At 37.5% G+C, this 24,750-nt stretch overlaps 1 protein-coding gene across 4 annotated transcripts in view; it reads right to left on the reverse strand.

The window, feature by feature from the left end:
- Positions 1-24,750, reverse strand: part of DHX57 (DExH-box helicase 57) — a 56,935-nt gene that overhangs the window by 5,430 nt on the left and 26,755 nt on the right. For all 4 annotated transcript variants that reach the window (XM_082672277.1, XM_082672275.1, XM_082672276.1 and 1 more), the window contains 13 exons: positions 23,926-24,059; positions 22,960-23,014; positions 20,878-21,083; positions 17,226-17,342; positions 14,489-14,585; positions 13,256-13,429; positions 12,437-12,637; positions 10,783-11,059; positions 6,256-6,351; positions 6,089-6,172; positions 2,859-2,996; positions 2,124-2,198; positions 402-536 (listed from right to left, as the gene is read on the reverse strand). In XM_082672277.1, the coding sequence (XP_082528403.1) occupies positions 402-536; positions 2,124-2,198; positions 2,859-2,996; positions 6,089-6,172; positions 6,256-6,351; positions 10,783-11,059; positions 12,437-12,637; positions 13,256-13,429; positions 14,489-14,585; positions 17,226-17,342; positions 20,878-21,083; positions 22,960-23,014; positions 23,926-24,059 (1,789 nt within the window). The remainder of the gene's footprint in view (positions 1-401; positions 537-2,123; positions 2,199-2,858; positions 2,997-6,088; positions 6,173-6,255; positions 6,352-10,782; positions 11,060-12,436; positions 12,638-13,255; positions 13,430-14,488; positions 14,586-17,225; positions 17,343-20,877; positions 21,084-22,959; positions 23,015-23,925; positions 24,060-24,750) is intronic.

Here is a 24,750-nt window from a genome sequence, read left to right on the forward strand (position 1 = left end):
GAGGAAGTTGGATCGACAAGCACAGGTCATGGCCTCTTAAGGCACAGATGGAGTGAGAGAATTACTTCATGACCTCTTAAATCACCACCGCAAAGAAACAATTTTATATCTGAAAGCAGGCTTAATAGTTCAATTTCCAGTACATTTGTGCTTATTCAACTTTCCCCAAGTCAGTGATGCTGCTAAAGACAGTGAGTGATGGAACAAGGTTTGGCTGAAGTGAAGGGACTGTTTCTCACCCCAGGACCTGCCATGACCCCTGAACAACAAGGCTTTGAACTGCATGGGTCCACTTACACTCTAGATTTTTTCAATACTAAATACTACAGTACTACACAATTCGCATTGGTTGAATCTGTGGATGTGGAACCTGACTGTTAAGTATACCCAGCCATCCTGACCTGGTAGTTCACTGATGAAGGGTGAATGTGTACATATCCATCGTTCTTGGTGACAAACTTCAATTCCTCTGATTTCGGTTGCATTCTGACAGCTCCGGTACTGGTCTTCTGAAATTTCCCTTCTGGGCTTTTCACCTAAACAACAGGTATTTGTTTAAAAAAACAAAAAAAAATTTTATATATATATATATATATATATATATATATATATATATATATATATATATATAAAATACGTATTTTCATTGTAGGATGTATCCCTTGACAAAAGAAGTCTTCTTTGAATGCCCTTGTTGCTGCTTCCCTCTCTGTTTCCTTTTGGAAGCAGTATAAGCATGCTTTCCTTTTCTTTTTTTTAACCATGAGGAGGTGTGGATGTAAATGTAGTTCTGGGTGACTATACCACACACCAGCCACATGGGGGAGAAACCACGTTGATGTTTCAGGTCTGCCCTGATTATCAGGGAAAGAGATTCAGCTGGCAACACTGGACCAGGAATCTGCTGACAATTCCAATACCAATCCAACATTTCCAAATGAATTTTTCAAAATAGTGAAAAACAGATGGTTTCACCAAAAAAAAATGAAAAGCTTATGTGCACACACACACCCCTCCATATTTACTGTAGAAAATAACATTGCTACTATATAACACAGGGAACAATAGTCAGTATCTTGTAATAACCTATGATAACTCCTGTAGTCCCATGATTAGGAAATAACTAACATTAATGTTTGACTTATATCATTTTAGTTTTCTGTTAGATTTATATTTATATATAGAAATAAATATATATGTATTAAAACTAATATAGGATCATTTTCTATAAATATTTTCCTAAAACATACTTCTCAGTGGCTATACAGCACCTCACTGTCACATCATCACCCAAAATCCATAGTTTACGTTAGGGTTTACTTTTGTTGTTGTACATTCCGTGGGTTTGGGCAAGTATGACATGTTATCTATCATTATGGTACCATGCAGAGTATTTTTACTGCCCTAAACATCTTCTGTGCTCTGCTTATTCATCCCCCTCACCCCTGATTTTTTAAGTGTCTCCATAGCTTTTCTCCAAATGATTTTTTTTAAGTAAATTTCAAATGATTTGAAAAGCATGCAAGCACTAAGCAAAAATAAGCCATAAATGAATCAGCAGACATCAACTGAACATTTATCAAAAAGTTAAGTGAGAAATGCTTCAGTACTCTGACAAATTCACATTCTAAGTTTGACAAGGACTGGATAATCAAATCTCAGGTAAAAGTCCGACAGTACATTCAGGTAGGGTTTCCAGAAGAGGGGGATCATAGGCGGTCCCGTGACAAGGCACTGACTTGTTCTTATCTAATTTTAGTCCAGAGTAGAGGGCATAAGGGAAATTGTAGTAGAATCAAATTTCTACCTAACATAGGTTAGTTATGCACAGACTGGCTGACAGTGACATTATGTCCATTTTAATTTCTGGAATGTCATAATGTCAGAAGGATTAAAAAGGCACCTTATTTTATACAATAAATGTGTTCTTGAATGATGTATCAACACATTTGGGGAACTGAAGAATTGGAAATATATACTATGTTTAAAAGGCTCTGTGTGTGTGTGTGTGTGTGTGTGTGTGTGTGTGTGTCTTTAAGATGATTAATGTGCATGTCTTAACTTATATCCCTTGGCTAAAATCAAACAGGAAGTGGGAGGACCCAGGAAAAATGTTTCCTTACCTGCACTACATTTGGATATAGAGCAGCACACAGCATTGCTGATATCAACTTGGGGTTCTCAGCATTTGAGTTAGCCTATGAGAAATACAGCATTAATCTTTTAAGTAATGTGGCTATTTCTGTCTATCCCTGGAAATTATAATATTTCTCTTGATTTCTAAAAAGCACCTCATTTCTATCACTTTGCTAGAAAAATTATTTCTAAGTAAAAACAAAAATCTACTGGACCACATTCACACAGTACCCTTCCAAGAAGTCCATAGTTACTTTCTAGATCTCTGCAGAGCAGTTACAAAGCCAGTGTTCCTAAGGATCAGTCGAGAGAAAGATTCTGGTTCATGAGATGTTCACAATTTCCAGAAAGTACTAACTGTACTTAGAACAGAGTGGCATCAGGTTTCATCTTGAATTGTTCTTCGGATACTTATTACATACAAAACTATCCTGGGTTTGAAAAAGGCTGGTCTGATTAAGAAGACATTATTGGAAAGTCCGTTCTACCTCTGATGGACCTACCAAGAACCAATGTGAAATTAGAAAAAAACAGAAGCAACAATCAACAAAAAAACTCTTGTTTTTCTGAGTGTTAGCTGACATTTGTGGAAAGAAAATCAAGAATGCCACTAACCCACTGCTCATAGGGCTTAAGTGAACAAGGCCTACAAGTGTTCCTGAGGTAACAGACTATGAGTGTGATCATCAAAGAGAAGTAAGAACTAACTACACATTCTTTACCTCTTCTCCTGTGGCATCCAAGATACCATCTCCTCCTCCTTGGGCCCTTTTCTCAATTTCCCTTGCTCTGAGTCCCTCTTTCACAAAGCCTATATCCGATAACAGTTCCGTGAACTGTCGTTTGAGGCTGGCCATTTCCTGAAAGAAATGGAAAAAATCTTTAAGCAGGGGCATCAACATATCAAAGGTAAGAATGACTACAAAAACGATTAGTTCAGCGTATAGTAATGAGACTCATGTGGGTTTACCAAACAGGTGTGAAGATTATCTTGTCCACTCACAAAAGGGCAGTTTTCACTCATACAAACCAGCAGTGTAAAACCATTACACAGAAATTCACAAATTTCAGAAAACCCAAAGATCATTTAATTCTAGATTACGTTAAAAAAAACAAACCATTAATTGGATTTTGGGTAGGTCTGATTTTCCTCGCAATTCTTAGGACAGCCATAACGTAGTTTACTTTGTGGAACTCTAGCTCAAGGTGCCGTGACACTGTCTGGTTTTTCCTACTTCCTTTCTGCTCAGGTCCTCTTAGTGCCTTACCCGAGCCTAGAGTGGTTAGTGTTCTCTCTTAAAAGATGCAGAACACCCACCTCAGAACCTTCCCTCTTTCTATTACTTTGTGAACTTGGCTGGCTCACATTTTCCCTACGAATAGGAATACTATTAAGTGGTTTAGATTTAGAAACCCCTTTCTGCATCTGAGCACAAGTGTGAGAATGAAAAGCACAAACCTCTGGCATCTGTTCAAATATGAGCTGTGTATCAGACAATAGAGAAGCAGATAATGACAATCAAAGGAATGGAAAGCTAAGCAATGCTACCCTGTATCTGATGACAATTTAAGTATTTTCTTGGACTGTCAATCACAGATGTATAACATGGCAAAATATAACTAGGAGTTAAATATACCAGAGTTCTATTTCACGACAAGGTTTTAATATCTTAATAAAACTAATTCTAGGACTTCCCTGGTGGCGCAGTGGTTAAGAATATGCCTGCCAATGCAGGGGACACAGGTTCGAGCCCTGGTCTGGGAAGATACACATGCTGTGGAGCCATTAAGCCCGTGCGCCACAACTTGAGCCTGCGCTCTAGAGCCCACGAGCCACGACTATTGAGCCCGGGCGCCTAGAGCCCATGCTCCGCAACAAGAGAAGCCACCGCAATGAGAAGCCTGTGCACTGCAATGAAGAGTAGCCCCCGCTCACCGCAACTAGAGAAAAGCCTGCATGCAGCAATGAAGACCCAATGCAGCCAAAAATAAATATATAAAAAAAAAAGTCGATTAAAAAAAGAAACACAAAACATTCTACAATACAATCTAAGCTGGACTTTAGTGAAGTCCAGAGGTAGCTGTTTGATGGCCCTCATAGATCACAGCAAAATCTACACACATCCTAAAGAAAAAGAATAAATTTAGTAAAAAATGTAATTTAAAAGAAATATTATTTTATACTTAAAACTCCTAATGACTCAAGAAAATATTACTGCACCTTACATATAAAATACTCTTTAGACCAGTGCTTCTCAACCCTGGCAGCATATTAGAATCACTTGGTGAACTCAACAACAAGGAAAATAAACATGCTCAGGCTCCACCCCTGGAGATCCAGATGTAATTGGCCTGGAGTGGAATTTGGGTATTTTTACTTTTTTTTTTTTAAGCTCCCTCGGGTGAATCTAATGTGTAGCCAGGATTGAAAATCATTGCTTTTGTTGTACTTAGAATAAAGCTAGAGCCTTTGTCTTCTCAAAACGCCTCACTGCAGTACACCTAAAGGCAGAGAAGAATAAAGGCAAATGCTGGGATGGTTTTGAGGTCTCTTACTTCATTTTAAATAACCATTCATTCATGCATTCAATGAATTTTACTGAGCATCAACTATGTGCTAAGTACTGTTCTAGGCACTGGGGATACAGTATTGAACAAAACATAAAATCTCGGCTCTGGGGCTTCCCTGGTGGTGCAGTGGTTGAGAGTCCACCTGCCGATGCAGGGGACATGGGTTCGTGCCCCGGTCCAGGAAGATCCCACATGCCGCGCAGCGGCTGGGCCCGTGAGCCATGGCTGCTGAGCCTGCGCGTCCGGAGCCTGTGCTCCGCAACGGGAGAGGCCACAACAGTGAGAGGCCCGCGTACCGCAAAAAAGAAAAGAAAAGAAAAAAAATCTCGTCTCTGACGGAGCTTATGGGGTAGAGAGATAACTAGCTGTCAGGTAGTGGTAAGTACTATGAACATTAATTTTGTGTTCTATTCCAAGACATCTTCTAATATAGAAATAAAGTCCTTCCCCCTCCCGAGCCTCAAAATCTTTGAGTGAAATAGATGCTTTGTAAAGATAATGCACCGTTATTATTCTGGCTTTTTTTTTTTTCGGTACGCGGGCCTCTCACTGTTGTGGCCTCTCCCGTTGCGGAGCACAGGCTCCGGACGCGCAGGCTCAGCGACCATGGCTCACGGGCCCAGCCGCTCCGCGGCATGTGGGATCTTCCCAGACCGGGGCACGAACCCGTGGTCCCCTGCATCGGCAGGCGGACTCTCAACCACTGCGCCACCAGGGAAGCCCTATTCTGGCTTTTCATGCCACTTTGGAAGGCGGCCTAAAATACTATTACAACAGAAGACAGAGCCCTGCCTGTTATTACACAGAAGATAATAAACCTTTCTTTCTCTTTCTTGTGTACTTGTTATTGACATAGTAGCCTCTGATGGACAGAAGAATTAACAAAGAAAATCTGGTTCAGTATTCAGTCTTTGGTTTTAGGGAGAGGGTAAGGGGTTTGGCGATGGCCATAGACCGCTTTGAGGATCTGATGAAGCTGTGATCCCTTTCTCCAGAATAATGCACGTTATGTATAAGGGTATGACTTTGCATACAATTTCAGGGGCTTATGGATCCGGGTTAAGAATGTTTGGTATAACTATGGAAAAAACTGACTTCCAGTAAGCAGTAATCTTCGGAGTGCCTATATTCCCCTAGCCTCCACAGAAGTTAAACACAGATTCACTGAAAAGAGGAAGAACAGATCAGTTGAAAGGTTCAGCACAAAAGGCCAGATGTCATAGTTCAGGAGTCTGTTTTACCCAGGTGGTAAAGCCAAGCATATTCCAAAAATAACATTTTCAATGTCAAGGCAGGACAAGCAAGATAAAGTTGCAACACCCTCCGGTGCGCTACTACAACAGAAAATGAATGAAAACAAATTTCCACAGAAACAACTCACCTGAAGAACTCTTCCTGACAAGAAGTTTTGTCTGCAGTAATTATAACTTGCACGCATACCTTCTTTCGTACTTAGCTGCCATCCCTAAATTTTGGAGAAAATCAAAATGTTACTGTCTTTAGTGCCAACTCTGGTAATAAATCTCAGCTATTAGGTTGTATGCTTACCTTATATGCTCGTAGAAGGGCCAGATAATCACTGTTTGCAAATGCAAATTCTAGCTTTTTCTGGTTAGCTTCCTCTTTTTTATCCCAGGGAGATACCTAAATGAGGAGAACCAGGTTTGAAGAACACGTTTTACCCAGGGTTCCAAATGGCACTTTCCTACTGCTGAAGCCAGGTGCCTCGGGAAGTATTATGTGTGGAACAGAGTACACAGTGGGTGGCTGGTTAAAAGTAATTATGGTGGTTAAGTGCCAAGCTAACAGTCCTACTTGTCCTTGTGAGTCCATCTGCCCACCCAAAATAACCTCTACTGGGTCTTTACTTCCTAGTGGCAAGATGTCATCAAAGAGCCACTCATTCTAAAAGCTACATCTAAAATCTAAGATTCTGTTAACTCTGTGGTATCTTTATTTTACAGATTCTTATTCATCTTCTATACTTAAGTCTCCCCTATTTCTATACCCATAATTCATGTTTTTTTCCTTTTAAAAATAATGTTTACAGGTCCTCCTTTTCCCTACAAATTAGTAAAATCAGCTGAGAACTTCATTTTCACTGCCTTCTCTTGCTGCAACATACACATGTACTAAAGACACCAGCAAGAGCAAGTTACACTGAGGCCCAAGCTGTATCACACTGAAAGTCATTCTAAACCAACTACGGTGCTTCTCTCTAATTTTCATATATTTGGACACCTTTATAGCTAACACAACAATAAAATTTTATTTTCTATTTGAAAATAAATTTTCTTCCTTTTTAGGAAGACTAGTGGGAAAAGGATTATATTTGGGAATTAACTATGTTTATAGAACCCAGCAAAGGACAGGTGTTCAGTTTTGGCTAAGGATGACATCAATATTTCTAATGAACAATTTCTGCATTCCAATAAAAGAAAACAGACAGTGAGAGGTTATTTAGATGATTTGAGAAATAGGCAATGGAGGTCTTGTTCACAATAATACTGACTGTATGTCTCTGAGCAAGCTACATCTGTAGCTTGGTTTTGTCATCTGTTGTTAAATGAGCGGGCTGAAACTAAGATCTTTTTGCAGATCTGTGAGTTTATAATTCCATGAAGTATAACGTTAAAACTGAAGAAAATTATTACATCTATTCCCCTATCTATCTGAGATAAGCCATGGTGAAAATAAAGGAAGAGTGACACTCTACCCAATGACAGCTGAATATTCATTTTCAAGTCTACATGGAATACTTTCCAGGACTGAGCATATACTTAGCCATAAAACAAAGCTTAGTAAGTTTTAAAGGACTAAAATAATACAAAGTATGTTCTTTGACCACAACAGAATGAAATTAGAAGTCAGTAAAAGGAAAAAACTGGGAAACTCATAGATATGTGGACATTAAACAACACATGCCTAAATAACCAATGAGTCATAGAAAAACTAGAGAGGGAAATCAGAAAATACTTGAAATGCGCCACAACTACTGAAGCCTGCATGCCTAGAGCCCGTGCTCCACAGCAAGAGAGGCCACTGCAGTGAGAAGCCCACGCACCACAGTGAAGAGTAGCCCCCGCTCGCCGCAGCTAGAAAAGCCCGCACGTAGCAACGAAAACCCAATGCACCAAAAAAAAAAAAAAAAAAGAAAATACTTGAAATGAATGAAAATGAAGACAAAACATACCAAAACTTACAGGATGCAGCTAAAGCAGTCCATAGAAGAAAATTTATAGCTGTATATGTCTATACTAAAAAAGAAGAAAGATCTCAAATCAATAAACTTCCACCTTAAGACACTGGAAAATGAAGAACAAACTAAAACTGAAACAAACAGAAGGAAAGAAACAAAGAGCAGAAATTAATAAAATAGAGAACAGAAAAACAGTAGGGAAAACCAGCGAAAAGCTGGTTCTCTGAAAAGATCAACAAAACTGACAAACCTTTAGCTAAATTGATCAAGAAAAAGAGAGAGAAGGTTCAAATTATTAGAATCAGAAATGAAAGGGGATATTATTAACAAGCTCTCAGAAATAAAAAGGACTATAAAATACTATGTTTATATATTAATAAATTAGGTAATTTAGATGAAATGGACAAATTCCTAGGAAAAAAAAATGATCAAAACTGACTCAAAAAGAAACAGATAATCTGAATAGACCTATAAGAAGTGGAGAGGTTGAATTAATTATAAAAAAAAACTACCCACAAAGAAAAGACCAAGTGGCTTCACTGCTGATTTCTACCAAGCATTTAAAGAAGACTTAACATTAATTCTCACAAAATCTTCAAAAAAATAAAGGAGGAGGGAACACTTCCCAAATCATTATGTGGCCAGTATTACTCTGATACCAAAGCCAGGTAAAGACATCACAAGAAAAGAATACTACAGACCAATAACTCTTATGAATGTAAAAATCCTCAAGACACTAATAAAAAGAACAAAGTTGGAGGACTCACACTTCCCGATTTCAAAACTTACTACAAAACTAGAGTTTTGTATTTTGAATCAAGACAGCATGGAACTGGCCTAAGGATAGACATATAACTCAATGGAACAGAATTGAGAATCCAGGAATAAACCCATGTGTTTATGGTCAGTTGATTACTGACAAGAATGCTAACACCATTCAGTGGGGAAAGAATAGTCTTTTCAACAAATGGTGATGGGACAACAGTACAGTCACACGCAAAAGAATGAAGCTGGATTCTTACTTCACATTATATTCAAAAACTAACTCAAAATGGACCAAAGACCATAATGTAAGAGGTAAAACTATAAAACTTATAGGAAAAAACATAAGGATAAATTTTCAAGACTTTGGATTTGGCAATGGATTCTTAACCATGACAACAACAAAAGCTCGAGCAACAAAAAACTAGATAAATTGGAATTCATAAAAATAAAAACTTTTGTATTTCAAAGAACAGATCAAGAAAGTGTAAAAAAAAAAAAAAAAAGAAAGTGAAAAAGGCAACCCATAGTATAGGAGAAAATATCTGCAAATCATGTATCTGTTAAGGAACTTATATCCAGAATATATAAAGAACTCTTATAACTCAATAATAAAAGGACAAATAACCCAATTAAAAAATGGGCAAACTATCTGAATAGACATTTCTTGACAGATATACAAATGGACAATAAGAAACTGAAAAGATGTTTAATATCATTAGCCATTAGAGAAATACCACAAAATTCACACCACCTAGAACAGCTATAATAAAGTCAGATAATAACAAGTGTTAGTAAGGATGTGGAAAAATTATAATCCTGATAAAATGCTGGTAGAATGTAAAATGCCACTACTCTGGAAGAGTCTGGAAGTTCCTCAAAAAGTTAAATAGTATTTGACCCAATAATTTCACTCCTAGGTATACACCCAAGACAAATGAAAAGATATGTTCACATAAAAACTTGTACATGAATGTTTATAGCCAAAGGTGGAAACAATCCCAAATGTCCTTCAAGTGCTGAATGGATAAACGAAATGTGGTATACCCATACTATACCCATACAAAGGAATATTATTTGGTCATAAAAGGAATGAAGCACTGATACATGCTATAACATAGATGACTCTTAAAAGCATTATGCTAAGTGAAGAAACCGATCACAAAACACTATATATTATATTGTTTCATTAATATGAAATGTCCAGAAGAGGCAAATCTATGAACACAGCAAGGAGATTGGTGGTTATCTATGAATGGAGTGGATGGGGGGTTGGAGGGAAACAGGAGAGTGACAGCTAAGAGGTGGTTTTTTTTTTTTGTTTTTATCACATCTTTACTGGAGTATAATTGCTTTACAATGGTGTGTTAGTTTCGGCTGTATAACCAAGTGAATCAGCTATACATATACATATATTCCCATATCTCCTCCCTCTTGCGTCTCCCTCCCACCCTCCCTATCCCATCCCTCTAGGTGGACACAAAGCACCGAGCTGATCTCCCTGTGCTATGTGGCTGCTTCCCACTAGCTATCTATTTTACATTTGGTAGTGTGTATATGTCCATGCCACTCTCTCACTTCGTCCCAGTTTACCCCTCCCCCTCCCCGTGTCCTCAAGTCCATTCTCTACATCTGCATCTTTATTCCTGTCCTGCCCCTAAGAGGTTTTTTTTTTATGAAGTGATTAAAAACGTTCTAAAACTGACTAGGGTGATGACTGCACAATACTAAAAACTACTGTACACTTTACATGGGTGAATTATATTTCAACAAAGCTGTTGAAAAAAGTACTCCAATATATTTATTGTTTTTTAAAATCAGGCAGGGGCACTTTTTGCTTGCTTGCTTTTCTGGTTTTCCTATAATGAGCAAGTAAAGCAGATCCATAAAAAGCACATTTAGATGACTTAAATAAGCTGGCTCTCTAGTTCTTAATCTTTATTTGGGGCATGGATTTCTTTGAGGATCCAATAAAAGTTAAGAGACATTGTGCCTGAAAGATTCACATATAATATACTCACAGGAAAAGTATTAGGGGCCCACATAACCCTGAAGCCCCCATGGTCCCCTCAGAGACTTACAGACTCCAGTTCAGATGGATGCTGTTTACTTACAAAAGGAGACTTAAAAGCTAGACTCGCAGCAATGGTGAGAGCAGGATCCAAACAGCGGAAGATAGACCCAAACAGCATTAGTTTTCCGATTCTCACATCTACGGGCAGAGAAGCCAAGTGATACCCTAGAGGGGTCAGTTTTTCATCTGGAGTTAATGCTCCCAAGTCTCGTAATCGTATTTTTGAGGCACGGAGAGAATCAGTGTGCGGGGGTTCAATAAGCCGAGAGAACACAGATTGGAGATTATGAGTGCTAAACATCTCTAAAATTTTAATTCTGAAAAAAGAAAACAAAACAATTTGTCATTTTTATTTCTGGTGGGATGACACAAAGAGGTAAGCTTCTTCTGTGAATGAAAATAATTTATAATTTCCCAAATATATGCTTTCATAAACCAAACCATGCCAGTTTAAATAAATTAAAAAAAAATCTCTTATGTCTTTTACTTCTCCTAGCAATAAGTTACAGAAACACTTTCAGATTCTGAAATTTACTGAGATTCAGAATATATTTCTCTCTATAAACTTCCAAAATCCTTTTTTCTATAACAGTGGGTTCAAATCATGAAATAAAATTCAAATGATCCACCTACTCTCTTTCCCACATCTGAAATTGCATAATAATTGTTTATAAAATTAACCTGCATTGTGTCCTGCCTTGTGACAGCTCTTGAGAAGCTGTTTTAAATTATGAATTTAGGCAATTTTTGAAAGAGAAAAATCTAACATATATAAAGTTTATTTATTTCACTTATAATTCCTTTACATTTTTACTAATGTAATGGAAGGCTCTCAAAATACACCTACTGGATAAAAGAAGAGCTGTAACATCTTTGTACAAGTAACTTTTTTCCCTTTGGGTAAACATTTTATGGGCATACTCCCTCAAAATAATGACTTGGTCAAAGAGCATGGATAGTTTTATTTTATTTATTTATTTTTTTGCGGTACGCGGGCCTCTCACTGTTGTGGCCTCTCCCGTTGCGGAGCACAGGCTCCGGACGCGCAGGCTCAGCGGCCACGGCTCACGGGCCCAGCCGCTCCGCGGCATGTGGGATCCTCCTGGACCGGGGCACGAACACAGTGTCCCCTGCGTTGGCAGGCGAACTCTCAACTACTGCGCCACCAGGGAAGCCCCTAGTTTTAGAGTTCTTATATACGCTACGCAAAGTTTCAGAAAGGTTGAACCAAAGGTTCTCCAGCTTCAATAACACTGAGTTTAATCATTCATTCATTAAATCCTATTTTATGATATTTGTTCTTGTTTGTTCATCAGGTAAATAATGGCGTTTTCAAATTGCTTTTGTTCACTTTGTTCTAACTGATAATGAGGGTGTAGATTTCCCCCTGCGATGATTTAATATTGGTGTTGCCCTAGCAGAAATTTCTTGGTAAGTTAGATTACTTTCCTGACTTATAAATGTATTCTTAAACTCTATTTTAGGGCCATCCTCTGCAATGCAAGAGATCTTTATGTGTAGAAAGTTAAAAGGAATGGTAAAGGCAACACTGAAGAGCTCTTTCTTTGCAAATGAATGAGTTCATCCAAGTCCACGCCTAGCAAAACATCTTCTACTAAGTAAAGGAAAACATGGAACTTAGGGTGAGAAACGTTGGGACCTTTCGGAAGCAGAACACAAGGATCAAGATGTACCTTAGACAGAGCTGTTCCAATGGCACTCTTTGTATTTCTGGTAGCTGCTGCTTTAGAAGCTGGTGACTGAAGTGATGGCTGGTGAATAAATGGAAGCAGACCCCAGATGCAACACGACCTGCTCGACCTTTTCTTTGCAGGGCATTGGCTTGAGAGACAAAAGTATCCTCTAAACTTTCCATCCCTTTGCTGGCATCATATCTATAAAGTAAAAGAAAAGGTAAAAAGCAGTTACTTTATAAAAATGTGGCCAAAATTTTACTTAGCACGGACAGAACAGATGAACCATCCTACTTCTGTAGAAGGACAGTGTCCCGCATGTTCTGGGGTAGTTGAGTCCCTGGTGGGAGCACTTTGTGCTAATTTAAATGGTTTCTGTACTATATACTACATACAGTTTCTTTATTCAATTTAAAAAAATTTTTTTTTCATTTTATTTTCGACAAATAAAAATTACAGATATTTAAGGTGTACAATGTGATGTTTTGATATATGTATACATTGTGAAATGATTACCAACCTTTTGGTAATTAACATTTCCATCACCTCCCATACCAATTCTTTTTCATTCAAGAACATGTAAAGCATATAAGAAAAAGAGGAAAAATAATTATTTCTAAGGTAAAAACTTAAAATTTCTACCTCTGTTTGAATATAAGATTCATGATCCTAGCTACAGAATCACTCATATCTACAGAGTTTTCATAAAGTATTTTTTCAAACGTAATCCATGTAGCTTAATAGCATTAGCCTTTAACAGCTGTGTTGCTCCAAATGAGGCATCGTTAGCCCCTCTCTTACATCACCAAAAGAGGATACCTCTTTTCTTTCATTTTCCCAGAATCGATGACATAGACAACATCATCGATGGTTATGGATGTCTCAGCAATGTTGGTGGAAATTATAATCTTAGTTACACCGATAGGAGGTTTTACAAACACAGCCTGCTGCTCTTCACTGGATAAAGATGAATGAAGTGGGTGAACAACACATCTAAAAAAAAAAAAAAAAAAGGATTTAGTGTTCTAGTACAAAACACTGAAATTGGGTTATAATGGGTGAATCTCTATTAAAACTAACAATGTGACTCCAAAAATCAGCAGCTTCTCCACAACCTGTCCTCAAGGCCCAGGTCTTCTAAATGGGAAAGTTCTTTCTGACCCTTAAAAAATATTTACTCAGTTCTATGAACTAAAAACTTTGTATCAACTTGGGAAAAACTGGAGTGTAATTCACTAGTAAATAATCAAGAGGACTAAATAGTTGACATTCTACAATTCTACAAGTAACAAGCCTGGAGCACACTAACCAACAGAGAATCATTTTTTTCCCTACCTTTAAATTCAGAGAAAGAGAGACAGAGACAGTCATGTATGCTAAGAAACTTCAGTCTTATATTTCTAGGGGGTGTTCATCTGTCAAGCAGTGTCCCCTTAGATATGAAGACACACCCAGTCTGTCTTACTACTGGAATAGGAACCACTGAAAATTATTTTTTCTCAAAATGGTAACATTTCTTTGTTGTTATTAACACTGGCTTCTCCAATCCCCAGTATCTGGCAACTGAAATTACAGTTGACCCTAGAAAAATATGCGGATTAGGGAAGGCCAATCCTCTGAGCAGTCAAAAATCCATGTATAATTTATAGTTGGCCCTTTGTATATGTGGTTCCTCTGTATCTGTGGTTCTGCAGCCATGGATTTAACTAACCATGTATCATGCAGTACTATAGTATTTACCATTGAAAAAAATCCATGTATAAGTGGACCCATGCAGTTCAAACCCGTGTTGTTCTAGGGTTAACTGCACATGCAATTTTGCTGAGTCACTACGCTAAGTGAAGAGAAACAGTTTTATATAATGGAATGGAAATGACTGACTCCCTGGAACAAACTGTTTTGTCTATTCCCAGCTGGCATAAACAAACATATTTTTGAGCAGTGACACCAGGGTTGAAAGAGGGTGATGACAGTCAAAGAGGTCTTCCTGGTTATTCATTTTCACACATAACTGCAATGGATGATTAAGAATATAGAAAGCAATTAACTTACCGATTACTACGTCTGTTGTTGAATAGAGAATTAGACTGTAGCTGTTCATAAAGCATTTTGATTTCTGCTAGTCCCGGTAAAAATACAAGTATAGCACCTGGGTATATAAAAAGAATCAATCTGATAGATGTGAAAAAGAAAAAACTAATACAGATTTAATTTTAAACGAAAAATGTAATAATCTGAAATTTTTCACAGTCAATTTTCTTTTCTTTGTAAAGTCCCCAGGGAACTAAATGGAAAACAAACTTTTAGAATATATTTTCTGACTTAATAACTACAGAATGAATGAGATACTATATCTTTCGAAAACAGAAAAAGAAATGATGTGTAGAAATATATAATGCCCTACGTTATACAAGAATCATTAGCAAAGCTCTTTAAACAGGCTTCTTCAGTGCACTGGCCACTGACATTCTGTTTCTGTAGAAAGAGTTATCCTTCTAATCTTATATGACAGGAAGACTCTTCTCCCCATTAGTAAATAAAATCCATAAACATTTTATTGGAAATGAGAAAAAGAAACTATAATTGGCCAGCCAATCTGGTAATCTAAATTTAGATATGTGTTGAAGAGGCAGTATATTAACTTACCATGCCATAATAATGGTTTATGGGCTTTAAAATTTTACATTAAAGAAAATAAGCAGTGATAACTGATTATAGTGTATTTCTGTGCCAAGAGCAGTCACTCAGCAATAGTCACCTCCTTTTGTGCTTTATTCACAGAGGAAATTGACACTGTCTTCACTAACCCCGCCTTTAATCCCACAAATATTTATTGGGTGTCTTTGTCAGCTCTGTGCTAGGTACAATGGAAAATAAAACAAAGATCTGCCCACAAGGAACTCATGACCAATAATTTATCATGGTTATTCTCCCCACTAAGTAAATAAGGAAACTAAATTATTACAAAAATTGAACTCTGAAGAAGGACAAAAGATTATCTTTCAAGGTTGGTTTTAATACTGTACTTCATAGTTTACAAAGAATGTTCACATATATTATCTCATTTGATCCTCATAACCACCTGTTAAGAAGATTAATAGTACCCTTAAGGTGACTCAGTAACATGGTCAGGTCACAGAACTTAATAAGAGGGGAGTATGAAAACAAATATAGGGTTTCTGGTACCAGATCCATGCTTTTTCCATTACCTACCCCATGCTTCTCTACTAAAGTAGCACAAAATTTAAGAGTGGTAAAACAGTCTATATGGATGGAAAAAAAATTTGTCTGTATTTTTATGTGCCTTCTGATCTGCTCTGCCCTCATGGCTTGGCCATCTGTATCAAGGATATCTTTAATATTCACAAATATATCACCAACTGCCTAATCACTATATCAACTTTGCTTTGAATTCAGATAATTTTCTAACATTTCTTTTTGGATGCTATACTTGATTTTTTTCAGTAATAGTCTTTTCCTTTGGGATGAAATAAGATATTCCATCCAGTGATAATGCATTAGCGAACAATGGCTACTTGCCAAGGAATGAGATACAAGGCACTTCAATAATTTTATGTGGCTCACACGTTTCTTCAGAAAATACCACATAATGATTAAGATCTAATCAGAAGAGGGCAGTCATTAAGCACTGTGTAGTGAGCATATAATGTAGTTTTCTGATCTACGATTCCACTTAATTATCACTCAACAATGGCTGCATCTATTCATGCAACAAATATTTACTCCATACCTAAGATTCCAGGTTCTGTTCTAGGGTCTGAGGAATACAGTGGTGCACGAGAAATTCTTATTCTTAAAGAGCTTACATTCTACTGAAGGAGACCATCAGTAAGCAGAACTATAATTTTGGATAGTGTTGAGTGCTATATTGAAAATGAAAACCATTTTTGGATATTGTGATAGAGTGAGGGGACAGACAACAGATAGGGTGGTCAGAGAAGACTCCTCTGAAGAGAAGACATTTGTTGGAAACCTGAATGATGTGAAGGATTCAGTTATGAGAAGATCTGGGACATTCATTCTGGAGATAACGGACTACAAATGAGGTAAAGAGGTCACTGGGAAGACACTGAGCAAGGGGAAGGGAGGGATTGCTCTGTGTTATAACAGTAGGAGTAGTAGTAGTAACAGTGATAATAATAACAATGATAAATATACTAGCATAACTATAATATTGTTAGGGGTAGTAGCTACTGAGCATTAAATATATGTCAGGCACTGTGCTAAGCGCTTTGTATATGGTTTCTTTTAATCCTCAACATAGAGGATTTATTATTGTCTTCATTTTACAAACAAGGAGCCTGAGGCATAGAAAAGATAAGGACTTTATTATCCAAGGTAACAGAGCTCGGAGTAGCAGGGAATTTTATCAGACTTTCCAAAGCCTGTTCTCTTAACCCCATTGCCCTGTGGCCTCCAGGTATAGTCTTCACATGATTCAAACACTCATTATTAGACTCCCATTTAGCCAGGGACTGAGTGTTGACATGTGGACACCCAGGCCTTCTTTTCAGCCTTCTTCATTTTGGACTTTGTCTTGTTAACATCTTTTTGCTCAGTGGGTAAAAGGTAAAACTTCCTCAAAAGGTAAACGGTAAAATTTCCTCCTGAAAAACCTAATAAGCAACTGTACACACATCTGGGGGTGAAAAGGTGAGGAACCAGGGCGAGGGCTCCAGGAAGAGAGGCTGTCCCCACAATCCCCACCATCTCAGGAAGTAGACTCCCTGCCCTTTGCCATCTCACACTTAAGACAGGCAGCAGTTACCTGGAGGGTAGGAGTGCTTTCCATCCACAATCCACTCTAATAAGGCCTCGATTAATTCAAGATTAACCTTTTCAAAATCCATAACGGACATTGTTTTGATGACTGATTTGCTAACCCCTGAAAGAAAGGTAAAAATCAGGATAGTTACACCTTATTGAAGAAAATATGCCTGGGAACTAAGTGGGTGTCTTGATTTGATTTAATAACACAGATGTTCACATTTAATGTACTGAAATGAACTTTTTTCCTTCAGTCTCTCAGAAAATACAGGCTCACTAGAAGCACTTTTTGCTTGAACAATGACCCAAAGAGCAGGCTCCTGCCCCTGCTGGAAAGGCCGAGAGAAGCAACTTTTAACTTTTCTCTTTCCTTCCCCTTTTATCTATCATATAAAATATATTTTATATATATTTCAGATATATATTATATATATTTATATATTATATAAGTATATTCTCTGTATATATATCAAATACATTTGATATATAAATATATCAAATATATTTCAGAAAACCTTTCCAGATTCAATCAACTTGTGAGTCAGATCAGCCAAAAGTCCAGGCAACAGTAACTGTGAAAATCAGTGCACAGAGGCCACAGCTTTACTTTACAACAGTGACTTTACAGCAGCAACTTTATAACAGTGACTTTTAAGTTCCTTGGGAAAATCATAAAAGTTATGAATCTTCCCTGAAAAATACATGTGATTTTAATGGCTTCACCAATACCCCTGAAGTCTACCCATCGACCCTCAGGTTCAGGGTCTACAATCTCCTTCTAATTCATCGGAAGCCTAGTAAAAGACATACTTCCTTGTGTTGTACTATAAGCCTCAGCTCTTTTAAAAACAAACAGCATATGCCTGGGGAGACTAATTCTCTGAAGATGGCTGCCTTTTCTTTTTAGTTCTTTCTAATGACCCATCACCTGAAATAGAGTCTAACTGGAGCAAAATAACTGTAGTTGGTATGAAGGAAGGGAAGTTTTTTACGCTTTGCTGAAAAGCTTGAAGAGAGGCAAAAGCAGTTGCTAAACAATGTTGTTCTGAAGAATGAACCCTATGTTGGTAAAAAATGAAAGAAAGGAAGAAATAAGCTACACAAGCAAAAGTGTGGTTGGGTGTGGATGGCAGAGCAGGAATCATTTTTATTTGCCAAGATTCCAAATAGCCAGACTTTTCAAAAAGGAGAAAGAATCAGCTAACTGAAAAAAAGGGAAACGAAAATCATTAAAAAAAATTTTTTTTTATACTTTGGCAGGTTTTACTAATCATTTATATATTTTAAAAGACTGATTATTATTATTTTTTAACTAGAAAAAGTTTTAAAAATCGAGCTAGGGAACATTGTTTAATTTTCTGAAAGAGAGCACTGAGATCAACTAGATAAAGTCTTTGTTTCATAGGAAAGAGGAGACTCGGAGAAGCTAAGTGATCAATCAGCCCGGCATCATACAGAAGCTAGTGGTAGAGCCAGGTTTCCCAACCTCAAATCCTTAGAAAAGAGTTCTCAGAGGTGCTTTCTGAACTTTGATATCTCTGTGCTTGACATTAGAAAGACCGTGGCTTAGATCCAGTCATAATTCTTAAAGAAAACTCTGGAATTTCAAAAGAGAAACCAAAGAGATTTTCCTGTTAACTAATTTAATAGAATAAGGAAATGGGAATTGTCAGCTGGAATGATGTACAGAAAGAACACATTTGAGTCAGACATTTCCATGAGAATCACAAATCTGCACTTACCAGCTCTGGGCACTATGCTGTGGATTTGTATTCTTATTTAATCTCCTAAATAACGGCATTTTATAGGTAAGGAAACAGGAATAGAGAGGATGAGGAACTGGCATATAACTGGTTTTATGAGAGCCTGGGGAGTCGAATCCAGGTCTGTAAGATACATGTCTATGTTCTTAACTTTACTTCTCAGGATGTTGGGAAGATTAAGTGAAATGTTTGGGAGCCACGTATATCTTCCTAAACAGCAGAACAAATGGCTAATGCCCTAATTCCTTTATGATTACCATTTCCCATGCAGGACTGCATCTTTGGTGGAAGGAGAAAAAGGAAAACTCACTTGCCTTTTCTGCTATAGAAGCACAGTAACAGGGGTTGGAGGCTCTTACTCCTTGAAAGGTATACACCTTTTTTTTTTTTTTGGAAGGACCAAGAGGAGTTGGGGTGGCAGTCCACAGAAAAGAGAGCAGGAAAGGCAGCTGAGACCTGTCTAGGCTTTAGGAAGAAAGCAAAAGTAGTAACCTTAGGGTTTCTATGGGTTCAGCCCAGCTGAACGTATGGAAGACTATCTAGGAACAAAGCTGCGTGGAGTCCGGCATGGGAGGAGGGAGCACCTAACAACATATATAAAAATGCTCAGCACAGGGTGGGCCCTGAAAAAAGATGTCATTTTCGAGGCCTACTGAAAAATGCTAAAACTAGTGGGTGAAATTTTGAGGATGTTATAGGCTAAATAGTTTCAAATCTCTCTCCACAACTAACTTAATTAACTACAAAGGGAACAAATAGTAACTACACAGAGGAGAAACGTAGGCATCACCTTAACCAGATGATCAGAGTTAATACTGCTAATAATGGGACGAACCAACATCATGTGCCTCCTGATATGATGCACTGAGAAGGACTCAACATTGTTTCTGTGGTTTTCTAACCAAAAATGCATTACCTAAAATTAATCATGGGGCAACGTTAGATAAACCCAAACAGAGGGACATTCTACAAAATAACTGGCCCAAACTCCTTAAAAATGTAAATCATAGAAGAAAAATAAAGGCTGGCAAATTTCTCCACATAGAAAGAAACTAAAGACACATGATGACTGAATGCAATATGTAATCTTCGGTTGGGTCCTGTACCACTTAAAAAAATAGCAATAAAGTACATTATTGAAATAATTGACAAAATTAGAATATGGACTGTGGATTAAACAGTAGTACTGTATTAGTGTTAAATGTTTTCATTTTGATCATGTCCTATTGTTTGTTTTTGTTTGGGGCCATGCCGTGCAGCTTGTGGGGTCTTAGTTCCCCGACCAGATATTGAACCCGGGCCCCGGCAGTGAAAGCGGCAGAGTCCTAACCCCTGGACCGCCAGGGAATTCCCATATCCTATTGTTATGTAAGAGGATGTCCTTGTTCTGAGGAAATACATACTGAAATATTATGGGTTAAGGAGCATCATATCTGCAATTTACGCTCAAAACATTCAGGAAAAAAAAATATATATGCACCCAGAGCAAACAATAAAGCAAATGAAGCAAAATGCTAATAATTGGTGAATCAGGGTAAAGGATATATGAGAGTTCACTGTAGTCTTGCAAATTTTTAACTCTGAATTCGAAATCATATCAAAATGCAAAGTTACAAAACACTCAAGAATATAATTTCTATTTTACTACCTCCCAATTTTTCTATAATGAACACATTTACAATCAGGAAAAAACCCACTGGTAAATATGATAACAATTTTAATCTAATATGTATTAGAACTGTTATTTTTCTAAGTTTAAGGTTGTTCTGATGAACTAAAGACAAGGTAACTATGAAACAAGAGCCACGTTTTTCTTCTTCTGGATCATGGCGTGAGAAAAACTAGTTATCTTTGGCATAATTGTAATATTCCCCCCAGGAAGCACATTACCTTTATAGCGGGCCAGGAGCTGCTTAAAATCTAACTGTTGATCTGGCACGGCATCTTTGGTGGAATCCGGATCGTGGAGGTGCAGGGAGAGGCGCAGGTCCTCCTCCACCTCTTCAAACGCGGTTCTGCTGCGCCTCGCCTTGAGCTTCTCCTTTGACATCTGTTTCATGGAGCGCGCATATGGGCTCCCATCCTGCAACACATACCTGAGGAAAGAAGACAAAGAAATGTGTGGTTGTGCATGCGGGTCTGTTGGTGAGGAATGACACTATTCACCTGTTTTCCGTGCTCATTCAGCAGAATGTTGCTCTGCTTCTGCCCAATTCAAGTGCTATTCTTCCAGCAGTCCAGGATTCTGTCTGCCGTGCCCTATTGCTGGTGGGGAACACACTGGAACGCTTTTGGCTCTGTTTTAAGATAATTCTGGAGGCAGTGAATTTGGAAAAGTGAGAGAAAAAAGACAGGGAAACTAGCTGAAAGATGATTTCCCCAGAGATTCACATTCAGTGGAAGTGGGATTGGGCCCACAAAACAACAATTTTAATAAGCTCTGCAAGTATGCTTAGTGCACACTAAAGTTTGAGAGCCACTGTTTCGGGGTTTTTAGCTTGAGAATAGTGTATCATTAAATAATGTAGAATTAGGAAGGGGCTTATTAGGAATGGAAGGAGCAAAGAGAAAGAAAAAATTCTGGGTTGAGTTTAAGGTGTCAGACATCAAAGTTGTTTCCATTCTGGAGCTCAGAGGTCAGGAATGAAAATACCAATCTGGGAGTTCTCAGCACAGGGGTGACAGCTGAAATCACATGAGTCTTAGAAAGCCAAGCAAGAATTTAACAGTGAGAAGAAACAGTGCAAGGATAAAACCCTGGGGAATCTTCAAGGTCAAAGAGTAGGAAGAGGAAGCAGAGCTTTCAGAGGGGAGAAATCTGTTGATATCCAACAGACATTACCACCTTCTATCCGGTACAGAACTTATACACTCATATGTACTGCAAACTCCTTGAAGGCAGAATAATAATGATAATAATAGCTAACATATATAAAGCATTTGATATATGCCAGGCACAGTTCTAAGCCCTTTGCAAGTATTAACTCCAAATATTAATTAATCCTCATAACTCTTGAAGAGGCTACTTTTAATATGCATACTTTACATATGATGAAACTAAGTCACAGAGAGATTAAGCTACTCACCAATGTTACAGTTGCTAAGTAGAGGGATTTAAATACTAGTAGTCTGTCTGCAGAATTAGTACTTTTTTTTTTCCATGTTAAATTCTCCATAGATTTGGTCCATCATTTTTTATTTTTTATTTTTATTTTATTTTATTTTTTTGGCCATGCCACAAAAATCGTGGGATCTTAGTTTCCCCGACCAGGGATTGAACCCAGGGTATACTGCAGTAAAATCGCCGAGTCCTAACCACTGGACCGCCAGGGAATTCCCCATCTTTTTTTTTTTTTTTTTTTTTTTGCGGTACGCGGGCCTCTCCCGTTGCGGAGCACAGGCTCCGAACGCGCAGGCTCAGCGGCCACGGCTCACGGGCCCAGCCGCTCCGCGGCACGTGGGATCCTCCCGGACCGGGGCACGAACCCGCGTCCCCTGCATCGGGAGGCGGACTCCCAACCACTGCGCCACCAGGGAAGCCCCCCCATCATTTTTTAAACAGACTTTACTTTTTAAAGCAGTTTTAGGTTCACAGCAATACTGAGCAGAAGGTACAGAGATTCCCCATACACCCCCTGCTCCCTGCCCTACGCATAGCCTCCCCCATTAGCAATATCCCCAACCCGAGTGGTACATTTGTTAAAACTGATGACCTGACATCCATACATCATTATCACCCAAGGTCCTTAGTCTACATTAGGGATTCCTGAGTCAGTACTCTTAATATATAATATTGCCTTTGAATTCAAATAATTTGTATAATAAATATTCGCTGAAAGGAGAAAACGAAATGCTCAAATAGAAAAATTAGAAGAAAAATTAACCCGTTTATTAGTATCCAGGCACACGGAGGTAAAATAGTAATTCTGTTTTCAAGGACTTTCACCAAACTTTAATTAATATCTTCCTTACCTTGTCACAGCAATTGCATCTTCCAGAAAAAATTGATCAACAGGAAATGTACGACCTAGGAAAACAAGAAAATAAAACAGAAAAGTCTCAGAATACCCGTTCAACTATCTTGAAACTGTTTGTATATGTAAAATTGTCTTAAAATGAAGCCTGGCACAGTAAGGTACTATTTACTCTGTGGTCTTACAAGTATTCAGAAAAAGCTTTTCATGATAAAAATGGAAGGAGTAGGTTCTAGTTAGTAAATAAAACAGAAGTGCATAGTTGGAGAGATGATCATTTGCTAATAAGACTTTTTTTAACCTCTTTTTAAAAAAAATCTGTTAATCTTTTTATCCCCCTCTGCTTCCCTGCAGGGGACCTTTAAACAGTCAACAATTGTATTCTAGATCAAGCATATAATTTCATCTTTAAATCTACTGTCGATATCCTCTACAACTAGAACGAATTATTCACCACTCAGTGTTTCCAAATTGTTCTTTACCAATCAACTGCAGAATGATAAACCAAAGCCCAAGGTGATAAATTAATCCCACAATGAGACTGTGAAAGCACCAAAAGAAGACACAGACTGTCCAATTTCACTTGGTGCCAGAGTGGACCAATATCCAGAAGTTTAGCAGAATACAGCAATGAACAAATATGCTATACACAGATACAACTTTTCCCTTTATGATAGATTACCATTATAAACTCACATTCTGATGTTAAACACAACAGAATGCTAGAAATCCTAATAACCTAGACTTTTTTTTTAAAAGCACATATAAATTGAAATCTCCCAGCAAATGAATATAACATTACCTCTTTAATAATTTCATTATATGGTTATGATTTTATTTGTTACAAACTAATCAATTCTTTTCTAGAAACAGATATAAATATTCATTTATATCTCAAATGAACTTTAAAATAATTATATTTGCTTATTAGGACAATACATATTTAATGATGGATTTTAATCACCTGGTATAGTGATAACTGGGCAGGAATTAAAATATTCTGAAAAGAGCTCAGCGTTTAAAGTTGCACTCATCAGAATAACTTGAAGAGTTGGTCTCTGCAACACAATGTCTTTCAAAACTAGCAGTAAGAAGTCACTAGAAAAAAAAAAAAAAAAAAAAAAAAGAAGTCACTAGAGGAAATAAAAGAAACATCTGAGGATCAAAAAAATTTAATACATGAAAATTAATAACCTTTGACATATTTCAAGTAAGTGTAAGACTTATGTGAAAAAAATTTATAACTCATAGAAAGATGTGTCATGTTCCTAGATGTGAAGACTTAATGTTGTAAAGATATCAATTTCCCACCAAATAAACTAAATTCACTGTAGTGCCAATCAAAATACCAACAGCATTCATCATTGCATTTGATAATTCCACTTCTTGATATCTACATGTAGATAAAGAGGTATATACAACGATTTTCATTATAGCATTGTTTGTAAATCAGTGGAAACTACCAAAATGTCTATCAACCAAGAAATGGTTAATTATGACAATATCATCCATTCTAAGGAATAACATGAGGCAGATAAAAGGAATAAAGTAGAGCTCTAGATACAGACATGAAAACATCTCTAAGAGATATTGTTAGTGAAAGAAACCCAAGCTGTAGAACAATATGTACTGCAGAACAGCAATGTCCTATCTGGCCTCCCTGTTTCAGCCCTTGCCCCTCTAAAATCTATTCTCAGTATGGTAGACCAATAATTCTGTGCCAATGTAAATCTGATTGTGTCACTCTTCTGCTCAAAATCCTTCAACGACTTCTTATCAAAGTCCTCAC

The sequence above is a fragment of the Grampus griseus genome, assembly GCF_964374135.1.
Source record: "Grampus griseus genome assembly, chromosome: 15".
Lineage (NCBI taxonomy): Eukaryota > Metazoa > Chordata > Mammalia > Artiodactyla > Delphinidae > Grampus > Grampus griseus.